This window comes from Cricetulus griseus, chromosome 4 (assembly GCF_003668045.3).
Source record: "Cricetulus griseus strain 17A/GY chromosome 4, alternate assembly CriGri-PICRH-1.0, whole genome shotgun sequence".
Classification (NCBI taxonomy): Eukaryota; Metazoa; Chordata; class Mammalia; order Rodentia; family Cricetidae; genus Cricetulus; species Cricetulus griseus.
In genome coordinates, this window is record NC_048597.1 from 46,697,609 (window position 1) to 46,716,652 (window position 19,044).

A 19,044-nucleotide genomic window follows, 5' to 3' on the forward strand; every position below is an offset into this window, starting at 1 on the left:
CCCCTGGTGGGAGTGCAGATTTTCCATACACCCTGGAGCATGGCTGATACATCTCTGTCAAGAGCCAAGGCAACAAGTAAGTGTGTCCCCTCCATCTCCTCTCCCCAGTGGCTTTACAGAGACCAAGCCTTGTCAATTGTTAGAGAGCTAACTGATGCTTGCTCACTCTTGTATCCTGAGAGCCTGATGCTCGCTGGGCACTCAGGAAGTTTTAAATGGAGGAAAAGAGGGAGAAAGGAAAAAAAGTGCTTTTATTTCACTTCTGTTGCTGCTGCCCTAACAAAAAGCAACTTAGAGGAGAGAGAGTTTGTCTTAGCTAGAAATGCCAGGTTACCGTCTGTTACGATGGTAGCAGAGACAAGGTGGCAGGAACTTGAAGCAGCCGTTGATGTCACATCCACAGTCAAAGAGCACAGGGAAGCAAAAGTATGTCTGTCTAATGATCATCTAGCTCTCTGCCCTTACACAGTTACCACTTTCAGGCTTGGTCCCCCCATGTCAATTAAGGCAATCAACGTATTCCCCCACAGGCCAGCCTAATCTAGATAGTCCCTCACTAAGAGGCTCTGCTCTTTGTTGGTAATTCTAGATTTCGTCAAGTTGCCAATTAAACATAACGCAAATAGACAGGTCAACAGTTGGGCCATAGATAAGCGTGGCTAATGCCTTTCCTGGTCACCTCTGAGGCCCACTCCGCTATATTTCAACTCCCCTGGAGTCAACAGCTTGCAGGAAAACTTACTGTTGTACTCTCAGCTAATTCTATTGCATTAGGGGAGCTGACCCTCAGTGCAAGTAGAGACAAACCTGGGTAATAATAGCACAAATGAAATAAGAGTTAAGGAGAGGCTTTCCTCGTAGAGAGAGTAGCTGTTGGTCCAGGGCCTTTGTGTCACCTGTGGCTTGTCCCTAATCACTAGAGTTTAAATCCAGTGACAGTCCCGTAAGTGCCCACAACGGTTTCTCTTGTGGCTGCACATTCTTCAGCAAAGCAATGTCAGGGGGCCTGACTCATCAGAAATAGTTCCTCAGAATCCTGTGTGTCACCAGATGCCCTTGAGTGCTTTTCACAAAAGCTGCTGTCTCAAGAAGCGCATGAAGATAACGTACAAACAACAGACTACTGCGAGTCACCGGAGAGCTATACACCTCTAACCACACATTTTGTTTATTTTTCACTGTGTTTCCTTCACAGCCTTTCTTGTGGCTCACCCTATGCAGTTTGTGTACTTGCCAAGAACATTATCTGTTTTGACGCTGCTCTTACCTAGCTCAGTTTTTCCGAGACCCTCTTCTCACAGGCTGAGTTTCACCTCACACCTGCAGTGGGCCAGTTTTCAGTCAGAGGAGAGGCCACATCTGCTTCCTGGAGGCCCTCTGGTCAGAAGCATGCATGGCTGGCTGTTCCTGATCTGGGTCCAGGGGCTGACACTGGCTGCCTTCCTCACTTCAGGTAAGGCCTGCAGGCCTAGCAGGGCAGGGAGGAGGGCTTGGCAGAGGCCAGGGTGCTCAGGTAGAGAAGGCTGAGTACATGTCACACCCATGTATGTCGGGTGGTTCTGCGGCCTTCTGTGACCTTGAGGGAAGAGGCAGTCTCTGGGAACGGGGTGTGGGGGTGTTTGGAATTGCAGGGGATGGCCTTTGTAGATCCTCTGGCTTGGGGGCTCTGACTGGTCAGCTGTACGAGAAAGTGGGTCAGGGATGGAAGCCAAGAAACTTCCTGGAAGCCCACTCCTCTCCCTCTCCATTTCCTTTCTCTTTCCAAGGAACTTCTAGAAAAATATTCTAGCTGGCTCTCTGTTAATCAGAAATACCTGCTTCCCACACTTTTGGGGTCTCCCACTAATACCACTGCCTAATTTTGTTTTGTTTCTATTGTCTTAGGTACACATTTCTGAGGGAAAGGAACAAAGTATTTAAAGCCTATACTGCAAAGTCATTTAAAGGCTGAACTTATATCGCTCTGAAGGTGGAGAGGAGCTGGGGTAGGGGTAGGGGGAGAAGATGCTTTCAGCTAGGAGAGTCTTGTCCTGTCCTCTCCTCCCCTGCCCTCTCTTCTCCTCTTCCCCCTGCCCTCTCCTCTCATCTCTTCTCCACTCCTCTCCTGTCCTCCCCTCCCCTCCTCTCCTCCTCTCCCCTTCTCTCCCCTCTCTTCTCCCCTTTCTTGCCCTCCTCTCCTCTCCTTCCCTTCCTTCCCCTTTCCTTTCTTTCCCTGTCCCCCTTCCCCTCTCTCTTTTACTATATTTTGTTTTCTTGACAGACACAGGGTCTCATTACATTTCTAAAGCTGGTCTCAAACTCACTATGTTATCCAGGCCGGTCTGGAACTCACTATGCTTCAACCTCCTGCTTCCACCTCCTATGTACTAGGATTAAAAGCATCTATACTACTCCTGGCTGAGCAGCAGGGTTTCTTGCCAAGTCTCCTTTCCCCCAGGATTCTTTCCCTCTCTCTCTCCTGAAGGTTTTTCCTGGCATCCCAAATGGCAATCAAATAGCTCAGTTCTATTTCAAAGGGCAGGGTTAGACACAAGTCTAGACTGCTGGAAACTGCAGAGCAGCAGAAGATAGGTGGGTACAGGGCTGATATCCTAGGTGGGAAGATTAAATAAGCTCAGGAAAATAATCAGCCACCTAGTCAGGAAGCTGCACAGAATGTCCTGAGTGGACAAAGTGCTGAGCCATGTGGTAATACGCCAGGTATTTAGTAAGGTGTTACAATGCACAGGCGGTGAGAAAGGGAAGTCTTCTAAGTTGGGGTCCTCAGGGGCGTGGGGGCATAGCTCTGACAAACAGTGAAAGTGACAGAGTGAGGCAGAAGCAAGCTCTGGAAGTAGCAGTGCTGGGCTGGAATAGAGTACATGGGAAAATAGAGCACATGGAAGAGAGTACAAGGAGATTGGAAAGCAGCGGGGGCGGGACTTGGAGCCTTGAATGACAGGTATGGTAAGTAAGGATAGTCTCTGGAAATGAAGGAAAGAGGAAACAATGATAGTCTCTGTGGGGGAATGCCAGGATAGATTGCAGACTATAGACTCTGTTCCTAGAGCCAGTTCTGGCTTCTAAACACCCTGGGATTCTTCAGGAAGGTTGAAGGGCAGCTGCTGGCTAGAGCTTCATGTGTGCTTCTCCCTCTCCCACAGGAGCCACAGCAGGCACAATAGAGACAAAGGAGAACATTTCTGCAGAGGAAGGTGGCTCTGTCATCTTACAGTGTCACTTCTTCTCCAACACAGCTGAAGTGACCCAAGTCAACTGGGAGCAGCAGGGTCAGCTTCTGGCGGTTTACAGTGCTGACCAGGGGTGGTATGTCTCTTCAGTCTTCAGTGAGCGGGTGGTTCCAGGCCCTAGCCTAGGCCTCACCTTCCAGTCACTGACAAGGAATGACACGGGGGAGTACTTCTGCATCTATCACACCTATCCTGATGGGATTTACAAGGGGAGAATATTCCTGAAGGTCCAAGAAAGCTCAGGTATGTCCTTTGAAAGTGGCAAACCACTTTCTTTCACAGAGAAAACACTATCCTGAGACACTCTGGGAGGTAGAGTGTCTCGATCTTGGAACACATCAAACTCACTGGAGGGACTTTTGGGACATGGTAAAGACAGAGCAACTCAAGCTGATGAATCAGAACTTCTTGCGGGCAGAGCTAGGATCTGATATGTTCTGGAAACATCCCGCTGAGTCTCATGCACAACCACTGATTTTGCATAGGAAGTACACCTTATCTAAACTGATGAGACCCATGGATGAGGGCACATGATTTAGTATCAGTCATGCAGATTAGAATTAGTTCTGAATTTCAGAGCTGATTTAAAATAAGGCGTAGCCTGTCCCAAGTACAAATATATAATATTCACTCACCTTCGTATGATGAAGCTTCAAAGCTTCCAAACATTCTCATAATGATTATTTTTGGGCAAATATGAGCCAGTTTTACTGAGGGAAAGGATTACTAAAAGCACATCTGAGAGATAGTTTAGCAGGGTAATAAAGTGTTCAGCCTCTGATGTCAAGACAACTTGGGTCCAAACCTTGCTGTTGGCCTCAGACAGGAATTTAATTCCTGTGCATCACTTTTCTCACCTGTGTGTGAGGATGGGTCTAAGGCTTTATGAGGTGCTATTGTGGGGTTGGACAACCTACTATAAGACAAAGTACAGTTTCAGGAATATAGCAAGTGCCATGTTAGGTATTGACATGAGTGTGATTCCCACCTGATTGATGGTGGCAGAAGCTAATTAAGGCTTGGGATTGTTCAGGGTGGAAAGCTGATGTCAACACAGAGGTCTGGCTCCATGACACGCTACACTCAGAACTGCTTACCATCGGTCATATTGGAGTTTAGGTAGAGAACATATGTACATTGAACTTACGTCGAAGTTTAAGTTTCATGAGTCTTAAGAAAATATGTACATCAAAATGATAAAAGTTTACCTTAAATTTCCTTTTAAATATTACTTCTTGGCTGGCTCCATCATAGATTAAATACAATAAGTATCCAGGAGCCCAGGTTCTAGACTCACATAGCCTGAGACTACATGTTGTGATATGTCCTGGATATCTGTGGTATTTAATTTTTTCTTGTATTTTGGGCCTATCATGTAAGTAATCATCTCATGAGTGGTTACAAATAAGATCTTGGGACAGTGCTGTGTGTCACACTGACTCAGGAGAGGCTTCACATTAAAGAGGACAGGAGAGCTAGGCCGCAGTAGGCCTCAGCATGTGGTAGCTGTGACAAGTGTGGGCTTTTTACCCCAATGTGGTATTTCCCAGAGCCTCTCACCACACTGAAGGACCCATAGATTGAGGCCTCTCAACCAGAAGCCAGACAGAAGCCGTGTGGTTTTTGCTCATATTTGGGCCAAAACACTTTGTTGCATGTGCCCCTCTCCAGCTTCTACCCCAGCCCGAGTGTTTCCACCACCTCTGAAATTGTAAACACCAGGGAACACCAGTGGTCCAGTGAAATTCCCCTCTTGATCTCAAGGAGTCAGCTGTTTACCTCAAGGCAAACCCTCCTCTAATTGTTTGCATCAACTCTTTCCCTGCTCTCCTACTGACACTGATCTCAAATATTGACCCAAGTCCCTAGTAACTGCATTATAGAGACTGTTCTCTGACCAGAGCTGGAGATGTAGCTTAGCCGTAGAGTGATTGCCTAGCATGCACAGGGCCCTGGGTTCAATCTCTGGTATACCACAAAGAACACCGAATCTCTACTGCAGATTCTATTCCTTCCACACCTGCGCGCTGCCCTGAGGCTCTTACAGTTTCAAAGACCTTGAACTCTTTGTTCTGAAACCATGCCTGTAGATGGAAGAATGAGTGTTTTCATTTTAAACCAAAAGTTGCTAGTGAAGTTGGCAATTTTAACATCCCAAATTCCCTCTACCTTAACTCACCCTTAAACCCAATCACATTCGTTGTCATAATCTTTCCTAAAATCCCATGTGTCTAGCTGCTTGTTTCACCCTTCAGCTTTGAAGAGCCCAGTAGTAACTTGGCCTTGCAAGGTGTTTCTGCCGTTGGTTCTGCCCTCCTCTTCTGTCCACGTCCTCTCCTTGCCCTCCAGACCCTCTGCACCATGCAGTGTCCACACGGTGGTCTTCTATCCCCTTTCTTCCTGAGTGAGCCTGGCTATGTCCATCAAGGGGGCCAGCCTGGCCTACACTGACCAAGTCCTTAGAGTAGGAGGAGCATGCTGGGACCTAGGATGTGGCAGGCATGGTCTTTATCCTAAGGGCTCAGACACCATAGTCTTCTTTTCTACAATCGAAACCTGTAGTTCAGGGAAGTGGGGCCATGCCTTTTCTTATTTCAAGTCTTCCCAGGACTCTGGGGTTCCTGCCAGGGTCCCTGGAGAAGAGGGAAAGGTGGGAGAAAATGTCCTAGAAACCATTCTTCAACACACCACAGCTATTTATTTAGCATCTACTATGTAGCAAGACTGAGAAAACAGCAGAGGGTGAGGCTGCAAGAGCCTCACTCCTTCCAGGGTTTCAGATCTGGGCTATAGGGCTGAGGTGAAAAGTTATTGCTTTTCCTTTCCATAGTTTGGTTTCAATTTTGTATTAACCAGTTTTTACTACTATGGATGTGTGTGTGTGTGTGTGTGTGTGTGTGTGTGTGTGTGTGTGTGTGTGTCTGTGTGTGCGCACGCGCGCTTATGAATGATGAAAGGAAAAATTCACCCCCTGAGTTTCCTTTTGCATTTATTTTATTATAGATCTGTTATTGGTTTCTTTATTTTATGTGTGTGGGTGTGTTGGCCTCATTTATACTGTGTGGCTCCTGGTTCTGGTGTCTGTGGAGGCCTGACAAAGAATTTGGATTCCCTGGGACTGGAGTTATAGATGGTTGGGAGCTGCCATGTAGATGCACTATTTGTTTCATTTCATGAGTTCTGAAAACAAATGGTTGACTAGGGGAAAGGATTACAAAAAGTAGTCCAAGGTGGACATGAGGTGCATCACTCCATGGGAGATCTGCCACCAACTCCCCTGGGGACCAGGGAGATGCTCAGCTGACCAGAGAGTTAAGGTTGAAGACTCCAACAGAGGACAGTTCTCGCAAATCCCACCTCTGGCCTCCAGCGCCCCAATTGAGGTTGGCCGAAATCAGAGATCTGCCTGCCTCTCGACTCTCAAGGGCTAGCTCATAGGTATGCACTCCATGACTGGCACTGGTTTTTGAGAGAATCGAGGCTTCCCCAGAGAAGGCAGTTTTGCTCCTAGCCTGTGTCACTCACCCCTGTGTTGTTCTCCCTGTAGCGGCTCAGTCCCAGACTGCATTGCTTGGAGGAGCCATGGCCACTGTGCTAGGACTCATCTGCTTAATGATCACAGGAGTGACTGTACTGGCTAGAAAGGTAAGGGAGAGTCACCTCTATCCTTGCCACCCTGGTGACTGTTGATGCCCTGTCTACTCAGAGAGCCCCAGATGTGATCTCTGGCCTTGTTCCCTGTGCCTTTCCCATGGTTCTTGTTCTGCAGTTTAACACATTTCTTCATTTACGTTCATTCGGGTCCTTCCTCCAGGCTGGGAGTTCCCAGAAGGACAACCCTTATCTTGTCCATCTCTCTGTCCGGCATAGTTGCTAGTTCCTGCCTGTCCCCTAAGCCACTGCTCTGAGACTGCACCCACTGTGAGTTTGGTGCATTGTAGAGGTTGTCTTCTGGGCTTTTGTAGTTCACAACTCATTGGCTGTGCTGGGCTGCCCCAAGCTACTGTAGGTTGAGAAATTAGCATTCGGAATTTGGGAAGTTGAAGACACACATCAAAATCAGACATTTGCTGACTTCAGTTTAAGAGGCCATTGTCTGAAAGAGTCAAGGAAGGGAACCAGAGGGAGGGTTTAGTTTCTAGCTGGGCACTAACTGTATGATTTTAAGCTTGTTACTTAGTTTTTCAAGATCTCCATTGCTTTGCATGTAAGATGGGGGCTATAGTTTGGTCCTCTGTCACAAAGTTGGGATACATGGTTGTCATGTATCAGGCTTTTCTTGGTAATGGAGAAAGGTATCAACATTCTTGCTGTGTTCTAAGATGGTAGCTACTGATTGGGATGAAATAAAGAGTTCGCAATTTTGGTCTGGATGCCTGGGCCCTTTAAGCTAGCCCAGCTCATCTACTTCAGTCCACTATGAAAACATTTTAGGGAATGCAGCCTGAGAATCATGAACCGTTTTCTACTTTTTCTGAAACTTCCTTCACTTTCCCACCATGTTTCCCAATAACCTCATCTTGCTGGTCCTGGGCCTACTCTCCAGGTTAGGTACTTGACATTTATTTATAAATAAGTAAACTGAAATATTTAAATTAAAACATAATCACATCATTTTCCCCTTCCTCCCTCTAGCTCTCCAGTTTTCCTTATCACCTTGATCTCACCTTGACTCCCTCTTTTTCTTTAATTGGTGCTACATATATTCCTGAGTGCATAAATACAACCTGCTCAATCTGCATAATGTTACTGAGTATCAATGATTTCAGGACTGACCATTTGGTATTTAGGTTTATCTACTTTATTTTATATGTCTGGTGTTTCACCTGTGCATATGTTTGTGTACCATGAGTGATGCCCATGGAAGTCCAAGGGGGGGCGTCAGATCCCCTGAAACTGGAACTAATGGCTGTCTGTGAACCACCATGTGGGTGCTGGGTCCTCTGCAAGAAGAACAAGTGCCTTTAACTGCTGAGCCATCTCCTCAACTCCATAGCTGCTGTACTTTCCCCTGTACATTCCCCCACCCCAGTTTGCTGTTTTGTGAAGTAAGGTTCATTTTATCAGATAAAAGACCTACTTGCTAGCGATGCGTTCTTCTGCTATTCTTTTAGTGATTATATTAGGTGTTATAAAATGCAACTGGACTTATTCAAGTTCTGCTATATTAGCAATAACCAGTGTCCTGTGACTTCCTGGGATATGCAAGAACCATAGATCGTAGCAGTTATTCCTCTCTGTCTCCACCACGTGGCTCCATCATCACCTTGCCGTTTAGTCCTTTCCATTTTTTAGACCCACACACATGAACTCACATTATTTTGTGAGTTCCCATGCCTCAGGGTCCACCCCTCCCATTGCTCTTCTTTCTGGCCTCCCTGTCCAGGCTTCTAGCTGCCATTTTTCTTCTTCCTGAGGAACATCCTGCAGTGTTTTTTGCAAAGGCAAAGAATTATTTTGGTTCTTTGTTGTTGTTGTTCTCCTAAAACCTGTTTACCCTATTGCTGTAAACATGGTATGTTGTTTTACTAGGTGTAGAATCTTGTGTGAGTCATTATTTTCTTTTAGCTCATGGAAAATATTATCCCATTGTCTAACTTCATATTTTTTTTGGAAACTGGGTTTTATCCTTACTTTTTAAAAAATGCCTTTTCTCCTTCTTGTTCTTTTAACATTTTCTGTCTTCAGTTTTCAGCATTCGTACAATGATATAATTAGATGTCATTATCTTTGTATTTATTCTGTATGGGATTTGGATCGAGTGGGTTTTTTTTCCAGTCTGTGGTTTGATGGTTTTTGTCAGTTTTTGGGGTCAATCCTGGCCATTTCTCTTTATATATTCCTTCTCTATTCTTGCTTTCTTCTCCTTCTGGACCTCTCATTGCAGGGACTTTCCGCACTTCCCTTTTCTTCCATATGTCTCCTAGTCTCGTTTGTGTTTTCTGCCCATTTGTATCACCGAGTTTTGTGGTGGGTCTTTTCTTCTAGCTTACCTTTCAGGTTACCAAATATTTCCTTTGATATATCTATTCTTTGTTTCAATGGTTTATAGCCTTTCAACCCTCCTAACTTTTGAGCACATTTATCAGCTATTCTGTTCCGTGCCTAACTATCCTGTTAAAAGGATAGTTAGGCACCCTCTCTGGGGCTTTTTCTGATGTCCGTTTTTATTTGTTTACCAGTCATATGTTCTTCTCTTGCCTGGTAGTTTTCATGGCATGCTGGACATTCCCCAGGAAGCACTGCAGCATCTTCTTATGCCCCGCCCTTTGTAGCTAGTAGGTGACTATTTTCAGGTGTGAGCAATCCCAGGTCACCTGAATTAAAGCAGCTATGACAGGTTGTAATATTTTCCTTATTGTGTGATAAAGTGCTTGATGACTATTTTCAGGTGGGAGCGATCCCAGGTCACCTGAATTAAATCAGCAATGACAGGCTGTAATACTTCCTTTATTGTGTGATAAAGTGCTCCATAGAAGCAGCTTAAGGAAGGGAGTGCTTATTTTGCCTTATGGTTTGGAGGTTGTTTAGTTAAGGGTCTATTGCTGTGAGGAGACACCATGACCATAGCAACTCTTATAAAGGAAAACATGTAACTGGGGCTGACTTACAGTTCAGAGGTTTGTTCATGGTAGAAAGCATGGTATCATTCAGGCAGACATAGTGCTGGAGATTTAGCCGAGATTTCTACATCTGAATGCACAGGCAGCAGGAATAGAGTGCCACACTGGACCTGGCTTGAGCATCTGAGACCTCAAAGCCCACCCCTAGTGACACACTTCCTCTAACAAAGTCACACCTACTCCAACAAGGCTACACCTCCTAACAGTGCTACTGCCTAGGTGCCTATAGGGGCCATTTTCTTTTAAACCACCACAGAGGTATAGTCCTTGCTGATGGGGAAGGTGTGGGCTGCATCAGGAGTGTGAGGTGGCTGATTATTATAGTCAGAAAGCAAAGCCAGATGAATGCTGGTATTTCGTTCCCTTTCTCCTTATCATTTGACCAAGTATCCTTGCCCACAGGGATGGTGCCAAAGTAGAATAACATAGAAAAGACCAATTATTAGAGGTACTGATTTATTTAGTGATTTACTTAAAGCACTACTCATAATGCCAAGTATGACATCACTCGCTATCTGGAACAAAACGGCTTAGAGAAGCAGTTAAAACAATGGGTCATTGCCCTTAACAACCTACTGTCTACCTCATACTTCTGTAAAATCTTGCTTTTCCACTCCACCTTGTGGTTTTAGAGTATAAAAAGAGAATACAAGCTGGACCTGGTACCAAGGCCTTTAGGAGCTGTCCTGGCTTCAGTCCACTGGTGACATTTCCTCTCTTCCATTCTCACTGGTGTCAGAATGCTATTCCAGGAAAGAGTTCCAAAACTGTGCCATCCACACTCAGGAAATGTCCTCCCAACTCAATACAACCTCACTGGAATGCCCACATAGACACACCCAGAAGTCTGCCTAAAGTCCATCAAACTAACAGTCAAGGTTAACTATCACCGGCCTTGGGCCTGGATTTTAATTCCTGCTACTCCTCACTCCCAGGGTATAGTCTTTGAGGTTGTCAGTGGAAGGAAAGGCCTCAAGTGGTTTTGTTTGTTTGTCTCCTCAAAAGTTTCCTTCCATGGTAGTTTCTGAATTCCAACTTTATTTTTTCTACCCAGAAACTCTGTGTAGGTTACCAGTCTCTAAAGTATCACATGAGGCAATTTCCTCCAGAGAAACTGTACCCAAATGCTGCTTTAAAACAAACAAATAAAAACAATATAGAAACAACCTCTACCACAAATACCTCTCCACCTCATGCCCGTCAACCCTCCAAACCCAGGATTTCCCTATATAACTCAGGCAAGCCTGGAATTTTTAATCCTCCTGCCCCAGCTTCCTAAGTGTTGGAATTACAGGCATGAACCACCACGTCTAGCCCAAAAGCTCATTTTCTCCTCATGGGATATTTTCTCCTGGATCTTGCTCCCAGTCCAAAGACTGAAAATTACTCAACTGGCAGATACCTTATTTCTTCAAACGTTTTCTAATATTTCATCTATTTTTCTTCTTTATTTTGTGTATACATGTATATTGCTTCATATGTGTATTCAAGTTCAGATGTGTCTATACGAATGTGTGTGTGTGTGTGTGTGTGTGTGTGTGTGTGTGTGTGTAAGTCAGAAGGTGATGTAAGGTATCTTCCTCAATTGCTCTCTACCTTAAATATTGAGGCAATGTCTTTCACAGATTCCGTTAGTCTAGCTAGGCACTTTGCTCCAAGCATCTGTTGTCTCTGCCTCAGAGTGGTAACGGTAGTGGGCAGGTTACACACCCACTCACCTGTGCATCTGTGCTGGCAATCTGAGTTTTACCTTCTGAGCCACCTCCCTAACCCTCATATTTTTATTTTTATCTTTTTTCAAGGGAAGGGGACATTCAGACCAGCAGAGGAATTTGTTTTTGATGTTGTATTTTGTATCTTCATTCTAAGATTTACTATGAAGTCCAGACTTGGCAGGGCTACCTTCTTGGTCTCTTGGTTCTGTTGGATCAAGTCCCCTGCTGGGTTTTATTCCCACCCCACCCCACCCCCAAGTTCTGGCCAGCATCCAAAGAGAACTCTCCCTCCTTAACTCAACCCTCACCTAACCTCCCTAAGCCTGGACCAAACAGACAGAAGATGGGTGCTGGACCAAACAACAGAAGAGGCCTAGGGAGGGTTAGGTGAGGGTTGAGTTAAGGAGGGAGAGTTCTCTTTCACTCACTCTGAGTTCATGGCCTCTCTTTCACTTAGAGGGGGACCACACTGTTCTTTTCTTTCTAACTTAACATTGACTTTTTAATCCTATGAAGATCTTTCTTCATGCCACAGTTGGGACAAATTGTACAAACTGCCATTGTAATGGTCTCCTTGGATTTCACAGCTCTTCATCATTAAAATGTCTTAGTTCTATACTCTTGCTGTGACCCCCATTATGCATAGTTTTGTACTGTTATTGATGCTGCTTCTAGAGTTATGAATCTTCATACTTATTATAAAACTTGGACTTGCACCTCATCTTTTCCAACTTAAATTCTGCCCTTTTCTGTGTTGATGAGCCTGCTGTCTATTCCTTCTTATCAGTACCAAGGATGCAGGCATAAAAAACACATCATGTCGGAGGAGTTCACGTACATTATCAGTACCGAGTATACAAGTATAAAAAAATATATCATGTTGGGGTTCACATACATTATGTTTTCAAACCTGATCCACAAATGAAGAGGGCTCAGCCCCAAGTGCTTCACCCTAACCTTCAAGTGATAAGATTGAAGTGAGGGTGGGGACCGTGTCTTGGCAGCAGAAGCAAAGCTATGCTCCCCCCAGTGAACGACAGATCACTCAGGTCTGACACTCAGGTCTCCCCCAGGCAATTTTCTGGACACCTTGTGGATCTTGCTAACTTGAGCCAAAGGGACTAGACAGGTTCCAAACATTAGAAGAAGTTCTGACTTCTCTGGAAAGTTTTGTATGGCCTCTTATTATCATGCCCAACTTATCTGCAAAATTCTTTTTGTATCATGGTTCATCCTTTCACTTCCTGGTTATGAGATGCACAACGCGGCTGCTGATGGACCTGACTCATAGAGATGTGGCTACTGACCACATTCTGTTACTGAGTAACATTCTGTTACTCAGAATGGGCTGAACAGGGAGCCAAGGACCAGCAGTGGTTAAGCTGTGGCTGTGCTATGGATGACACTGAGTGTTTTCTGTTGCATCATTGCTATCCTGACAGACATGATCATAAAATGAGACATCTAAGAGAGGATGAGGATGGGAGAAGTGGTTCACCGCAGGGAAGACATGACCTGTGAGCTGGAACAGTGAGAGTGATTGGTAAACAGGTGTCTTCTGTTATCACCAGCATTCTTCAGATTGGAATAAAGGGGTTAGTGACCCTGCAGACACAGCAGAACGTATCTGTCAATTAAGGATACAAGGCTGGTTAATTTTCATGTTAGTCAGGTACCCAGACTAACTTTGGTAGTAATGGAGACTGAGAAAGAGGAAAAGACCAGCAGGTCTCAAGTCCTGTTGTTCCTTTTGTACACAGTGCCACTCACCAGCCCTCTCTGACACCTTCATTGTTGCCTGCTAGTCTAGATCCTTTCTGCTCTCATCTTGTACTTTGGATATAGCCTCTGGGGCTTGTTCTCTTCTTGTTCAAAACGCTATTCAAGGAATGATCAGGGAACACATAGGTCTCTGGAACTGAGTTGGTCACAGATACTTTAATCTGAACATAGAGAGAACATAAAGCATGAAGGGAAGATAGCCATGTGCTGTATTGGGAGGAGAGGAGTGAGGGTGAGTGTTGGAACTTGGGAGGAGAGGATCACATGGAAGGGTCACGTTGAGAAGTGCTGTTCCTGTCACAATCAGTTCAAGGCCCACCTTGCAGGGCTGCGGGGGGGGGGGATACATACCTTCTTCTCACTCTGTTCCTTCATTTCCTTGTCGTTCTGCATGGAGGTTAAGTGAGCCCACTGCTGTAGTGCATGCAGTAAAGTCTTCTTAGGGCACAGAGGACTACAGAGAATGTTGAGGCTGAAGCCAAGGGATAAATATGCTGTATCTATATAGTACTGTTCTTATGCCTGAAAATTGGACAAAAGATCAAGACTTTTCATGGGGATGGTTGGCTTTAGACTTCACTCATGTGTTCTTGGGAGTATTTGAAGTGTACATATGAGCACACACACACACACACACACACACACACACACACACACACACACACACCAACAAAATCCTACTGTAGTTTGTATTTCTATATTTATCCTGGGATCACTGTGCTATATGAGCCATCTTAACATCCCCACAGGGCAGGTGTTTGTAGTTTCCATCATTGTAGCTGTATCTACGTTGTTTTTTAAACATCATCATCTTCTCTCTACTACTCAGAGGTCCCCTTATCTTGGTTGTTGCCAGGGATCCCATTCTGCAGAAGCATCTCCGCTTCAGCATCAGTCTGTGGAGGAGGGACATCATGGAAACCAGGGATGCTGATGCTATGCTTGCATTCCCTTACTCCACCCTCCCTCACTAGCCTTCCTCTGAGAACCCAGGCCACTCACACCAGAATTTACATGACTGCCTCTATTGAGGACTTGCTCTAAACCAGTGGCTCCTGAGAAGGATGCTAAAAGACAGCCTATAGAGACAGGGCTGGTGATGGGGTGACTTTGACAATTCCTGCACTCATAATTTCAGAAATCCATCACCTTATTATGTGGGACAGATGCAGAGAATGCCTATTGTGCTTGAGGTTAGGAGGGAAGAAAGCTCAACATGAACAACATCTCTACTGGAGACATGTTCAGCATATCTTAAGATAGCATAAGCAAGTGTTTATTATATATGTATATGTATGATATGAATAAAAGTTATTTGCCAAAGAGATATTGTGAAAAGTCACGTGTTTCAAATCCTGGACAATGACTCTGCCAACCCCACCGGCCACTGTCCATTCTCCTCACATGCTCCTGGAAAGCAATGTTTGTCCCAAGAGGACTCAGTTGCAATTTCTGTAGTCTCACTTGGTTCCCTAGGACAATGTTAGTACATTAATCTCAGACCTATTTTTTACACTGGTTACAATTATAGAGTCTCCATGTAGGGTAGAATGGAAATGGAACAGCTTAGGGACCCGTCTCAGGAATATTTGCATTTCCCAGAGGACTTTTAGAGCTCAAAATAGTCTTAAAATTAAAAAAAAAAGAGTGGCCAGCCTTACCGAGAATGAGGATAAGAACACATAAGCACAAAAAGTCATAATTAGCTCTGAGAAATAATTGAGTATCCATATTAAAAATGGATTGTATTGTATCAAGGGATGTCTGAGTCCTTTTGAACACAGCACCAGCATGAGCCATCAGTCATTCTCTTCTTCATACTCATGTTAAAGTTTAGCCACTCTTACTGAGAAGGAATGGGAGTGGGGAGACCAATGACTTGTGTACTTATTCTGAGATTATGGTGTCTCTCAATACCCAACTCCTCAAGGCTTGTAGTGAGGCACCACCCTTAGCTTTTGGCATCTGTCCATCGAACACATGTACAGGGCCATTCTAACCTCCCTCCTCTACCTTCTTGCCTACATTGGTACACACCTGGGCTTGGTACCAGTCGGGTGGCATTTTCTGTCTTGGAAGCCAAGGGTGTAGTGAAGCTCTCTTCCATGAGCCTTGGTTGCTCCTGTTTTCCAAGCTCCTGGATCTTTGTGACTTTGTCATTTAGATACATAAGGTGGGCCAACTTTGAAATGTTATCAAGCACTTCTGCCACCACACTACTTGTGGCTGATGTTCTCCAGTTTCCCTGTTTTATCACAAGTCTCAAGTATGACATTCTAACATGGATCCTATGGTTGACGTCACGGAACAGAGTTCATTCACCCTCTGTGTTGTCTCAATGAAAGCAACTTTAGTTTCCTGCCTGTGGGATTATACCTTGAATTGGAAAATTGGATTCTTTTATATGGGGCTGTATTAAAAAGGAGTGTGTGTGTGTGTGTGTGTGTGTGTGTGTGTCCAACTTGACACATGTCTATGTCCTAAGACATACATAGTTTGAACATCTGATATGGGTTCTGAGATTACAAAGAGGAACATAGCACTTCCCTTAGAGGACTTGGACTTCTGAATCTGTTGAAGACAGAAGGATAAATCAACTGTCCTTCACAGAGAAGCTTCAAGAGGCGAGGCACCATGGTCAAAGGAGAATGGAGGCAGAGTGAGACGAATCTGAGCAACTGGTGACTTTGTCCTTGGTCAAGGGACTCTGCCTGTGCCTGTTAGCTCATCCCAAACCAGATGTGTCAGCATAGCTACAGTGGAGATGAAAGAGTTCACTGGGGCTGATCTCAAAGCAGTGTTGCAACGGCAGTTCTCTGTGCCTCAGATATTGAGCATGTCAGTTGTGAAACATAGTGGGAGATGAAGCCAGAGAGATGGGCATGGCTGGGACACAGAATGTTTGGGATATCACAGATTCCTTTGGGAAATGTAATGAATTACTGATTTTCTCCCCAAAAGAATATATCTGTATATAGAACTCTATATTTTGAGATTATTCATAAATCATCTGAAGTCAGATCCTCCAGGGTGTTCATCATCACTCACTCTGTTATATAGTAGAGGGCATCAAAGCGTTTTAAGCAGAATTATGGACAGATTCAGTTTTTACTTTTGAAAAATCTTTGTGTGGAGGTTTGTGGAAAGTTAGTCTAGCAGTAAGAGGAAATGTGAGCCAGACCAATATGGAGATTTGTTCCTCCCCCAGCAGGTAAGGATGTCGTCAAGAGGAGATGGAGTAAAACTGGGTAGGGTGTGTATTAATCAGGGTTCTCTGGAAGAATAGCACTTATAGCATGTGTGTGTGTACACATATATATGAGATTTTATATTTACATGTACATTTGTTTCATATACATACACATACATACATACATACATACATACATACATACATACATACGTGCATATCCTGGAATTTATTAGAGTGGCTTACAGGCTGTGGTGCAGCTAGTCCAGCCTTTGTGGTCTACCAAGGGAAGTCCAAGAATGTACTTGTTCACTTCACAAGGCAAACTGCTTCACTGGTCTTTAGTGAAGTAGCTCTAATGCCAACAAAGGAGTGGACTTTCCAGCAAGAGTAAGAGCAAGCAGACAAAAAGAACAGGCTTCCTTTTTCCACATCCTCTATATAGGCTGCCACCAGAAGGTGTGGCCCAGATTAAATGTGGAAATTCCTGCCTAAAAATATCCAGATTGAAATGTGGGTCTTCCCACTTTAAATGATTTAATTAAGAAAAATCCCTCACACGTGTACCCAGCTACTTGAGTTTTAGTTAATTCCAGATGTAGTCAAGTTGACAACTAAGAATAGCTATCAAGGGTGTTATGGGTAATTGGAACTTGGTATTGACCTCCCTGTTTCTGAAGGGCCTGTGCTGTTAGCCAGAAGGGATAATGTTAGTAGGAGCAGACTGTAGTGTGGGGCAGGAGATGCAGGGTGGGGCCATGGAGACAAGCTGAGTTCAAGCTTGCTGGGATTCTCTCATGGGCCATGCTGGAGGAGTTGGGGAGGGAAAAGAATATGATCAAAATATATTGAATGAGAATTTTAAAAACCAACAAAGAAAAAAAGCGACAACAAGATAGGGGAATTAAGGGCTAAAGGCTAAGGATTGTGTACTGATAAGAACACAAGTTTGCTTCTGTGTGTGTAGGTGTGAGTGTGTATTTATGTGTGTGTATGAGTGTGGGTATGTGTGTGTATGTATGTATGTGAGTGTATGTGTATGCATAAGTGTGTATGTGTGTATAAGTGTGTGTGTATGTATGTATAAGTGTGTATGTGTGTATAAGTGTGTATGTATGTATGCATGTATAAGTGTGTATGTGTGTATTGTGTATGTGTGTATGTGTGCACGTGTGTATGTATATGTGAATGCATATCTGTGTGTGCATGTGTGTGTTCATGGAAGAGAAGAAGAGAAGCGATCATAACTCTGTGCCATGTGTCCACTTGTAAAGCAGCTTTTGCATAACATCCCCATGTATTTACTTTGTTTAATCCTAGAAGTCTCTTAGACTCCAGTCTATGGAAAGTGGCCTTGGGAGAATGGCAGCTGAGCCCCAGGAAATGAGCCCCAGGATTCTCTCATCCCCTGGAGGGCCTGTCCAGACAGAAGCTGCCCCTGCTGGCTTCTGTGAAGAGGAAGATGACTATGCTGAACCACGAGACTACTTCAATGTCCTGGGCTACCGAAGCCTAGAGAGCTTCAGCGTCCTAGCGAAGACTGTCTAAGAACAGTTTTATCCCTCTCTCTCCTCTCTCTCTCTCTCCTTTCTCCCCGTGTGTTTGTGTGTCTGTAGTTAGTTAATGAAGGAAAGACAACTTCTTTTCAAGTTCATTTCTTCTATCCTTTTCTTCCATTTCTCTGTGATAGACCCAAGGTAAACAGCTTGTAACATGATTATAAATGGACATTTGAAAATTAATTTTTAGTTTATGTGTATGACTGTTTGGTTTGCATATATGTGTACGACACATAGATGATGTTTGTAGAGGTCATAAGAAAGAATTAGATCTCCTAGAACTGGAATTAGAGACAGCTTCGAGCCACAGTGTGGGCGCTGTGAATTGAACCTGGATCCTCCACAGGAACAAGTGTTCTTAACAGCTTTTGCCATTGATCTGGCTTCGAATTTAGTGATCTGAGCTGGTCTTCTTGTGTCTTTGGGAAATATATTCTTCCTAAGAACTCAGGCAGAGTTTTTAGCTCCAGGTGCTGAGGCAGATGGCAAGAATGGCCACTGGGCTTATTTTTAATTTTTTTTTTTACCAAGATTCACTCATTCAAGACATTTATTTATGAATGAAGCAAAACACAGACCTCTATGGGGATTCAAGGATGGTACTCTCACAAAGTGAGAAGACATTTATAATAAGATGTACTAGGAAATAAGGCTTCATGATTTGTGCCCTTGGGGTGTGGTGAAGTCTCCACAGATTGATGAGGCTGGCCTGTCAGGAGGAGGTATTTTCCTAGGAACACAAAAGAATTCAAGGTAGTATAGGTTGACATCCTGTGAGAAATGTCCTGGCACCCATTGGCCAATGAATGTCAGGCTTTCTCTTTAGATGGGCATTTTGGGCCTGTTGAGCTCAGAATCTACTAGAACAGCTGGTTCAGAGAATGCCAGGCTCCTCAATCTTTGAGGTCACAGAAGCCCTCTGGAAACTCCCCTCCACCTGGGAAG

The 19,044-nt window shown here is 44.4% G+C and overlaps 1 protein-coding gene across 1 annotated transcript; it reads left to right on the forward strand.

Moving 5' to 3' along the window:
* The first annotated feature begins 1,033 nt into the window (after positions 1-1,033).
* Tigit (T cell immunoreceptor with Ig and ITIM domains) lies at positions 1,034-18,282 on the forward strand. Its single transcript, XM_027412657.2, has 4 exons — positions 1,034-1,453; positions 3,144-3,473; positions 6,778-6,875; positions 17,861-18,282. The coding sequence occupies exons 1-4, from the start codon at positions 1,216-1,218 to the stop codon at positions 18,086-18,088; spliced, it is 894 nt and encodes a 297-aa protein (XP_027268458.1). The 5' UTR covers positions 1,034-1,215; the 3' UTR covers positions 18,089-18,282.
* Positions 18,283-19,044: the final 762 nt, after the last annotated feature.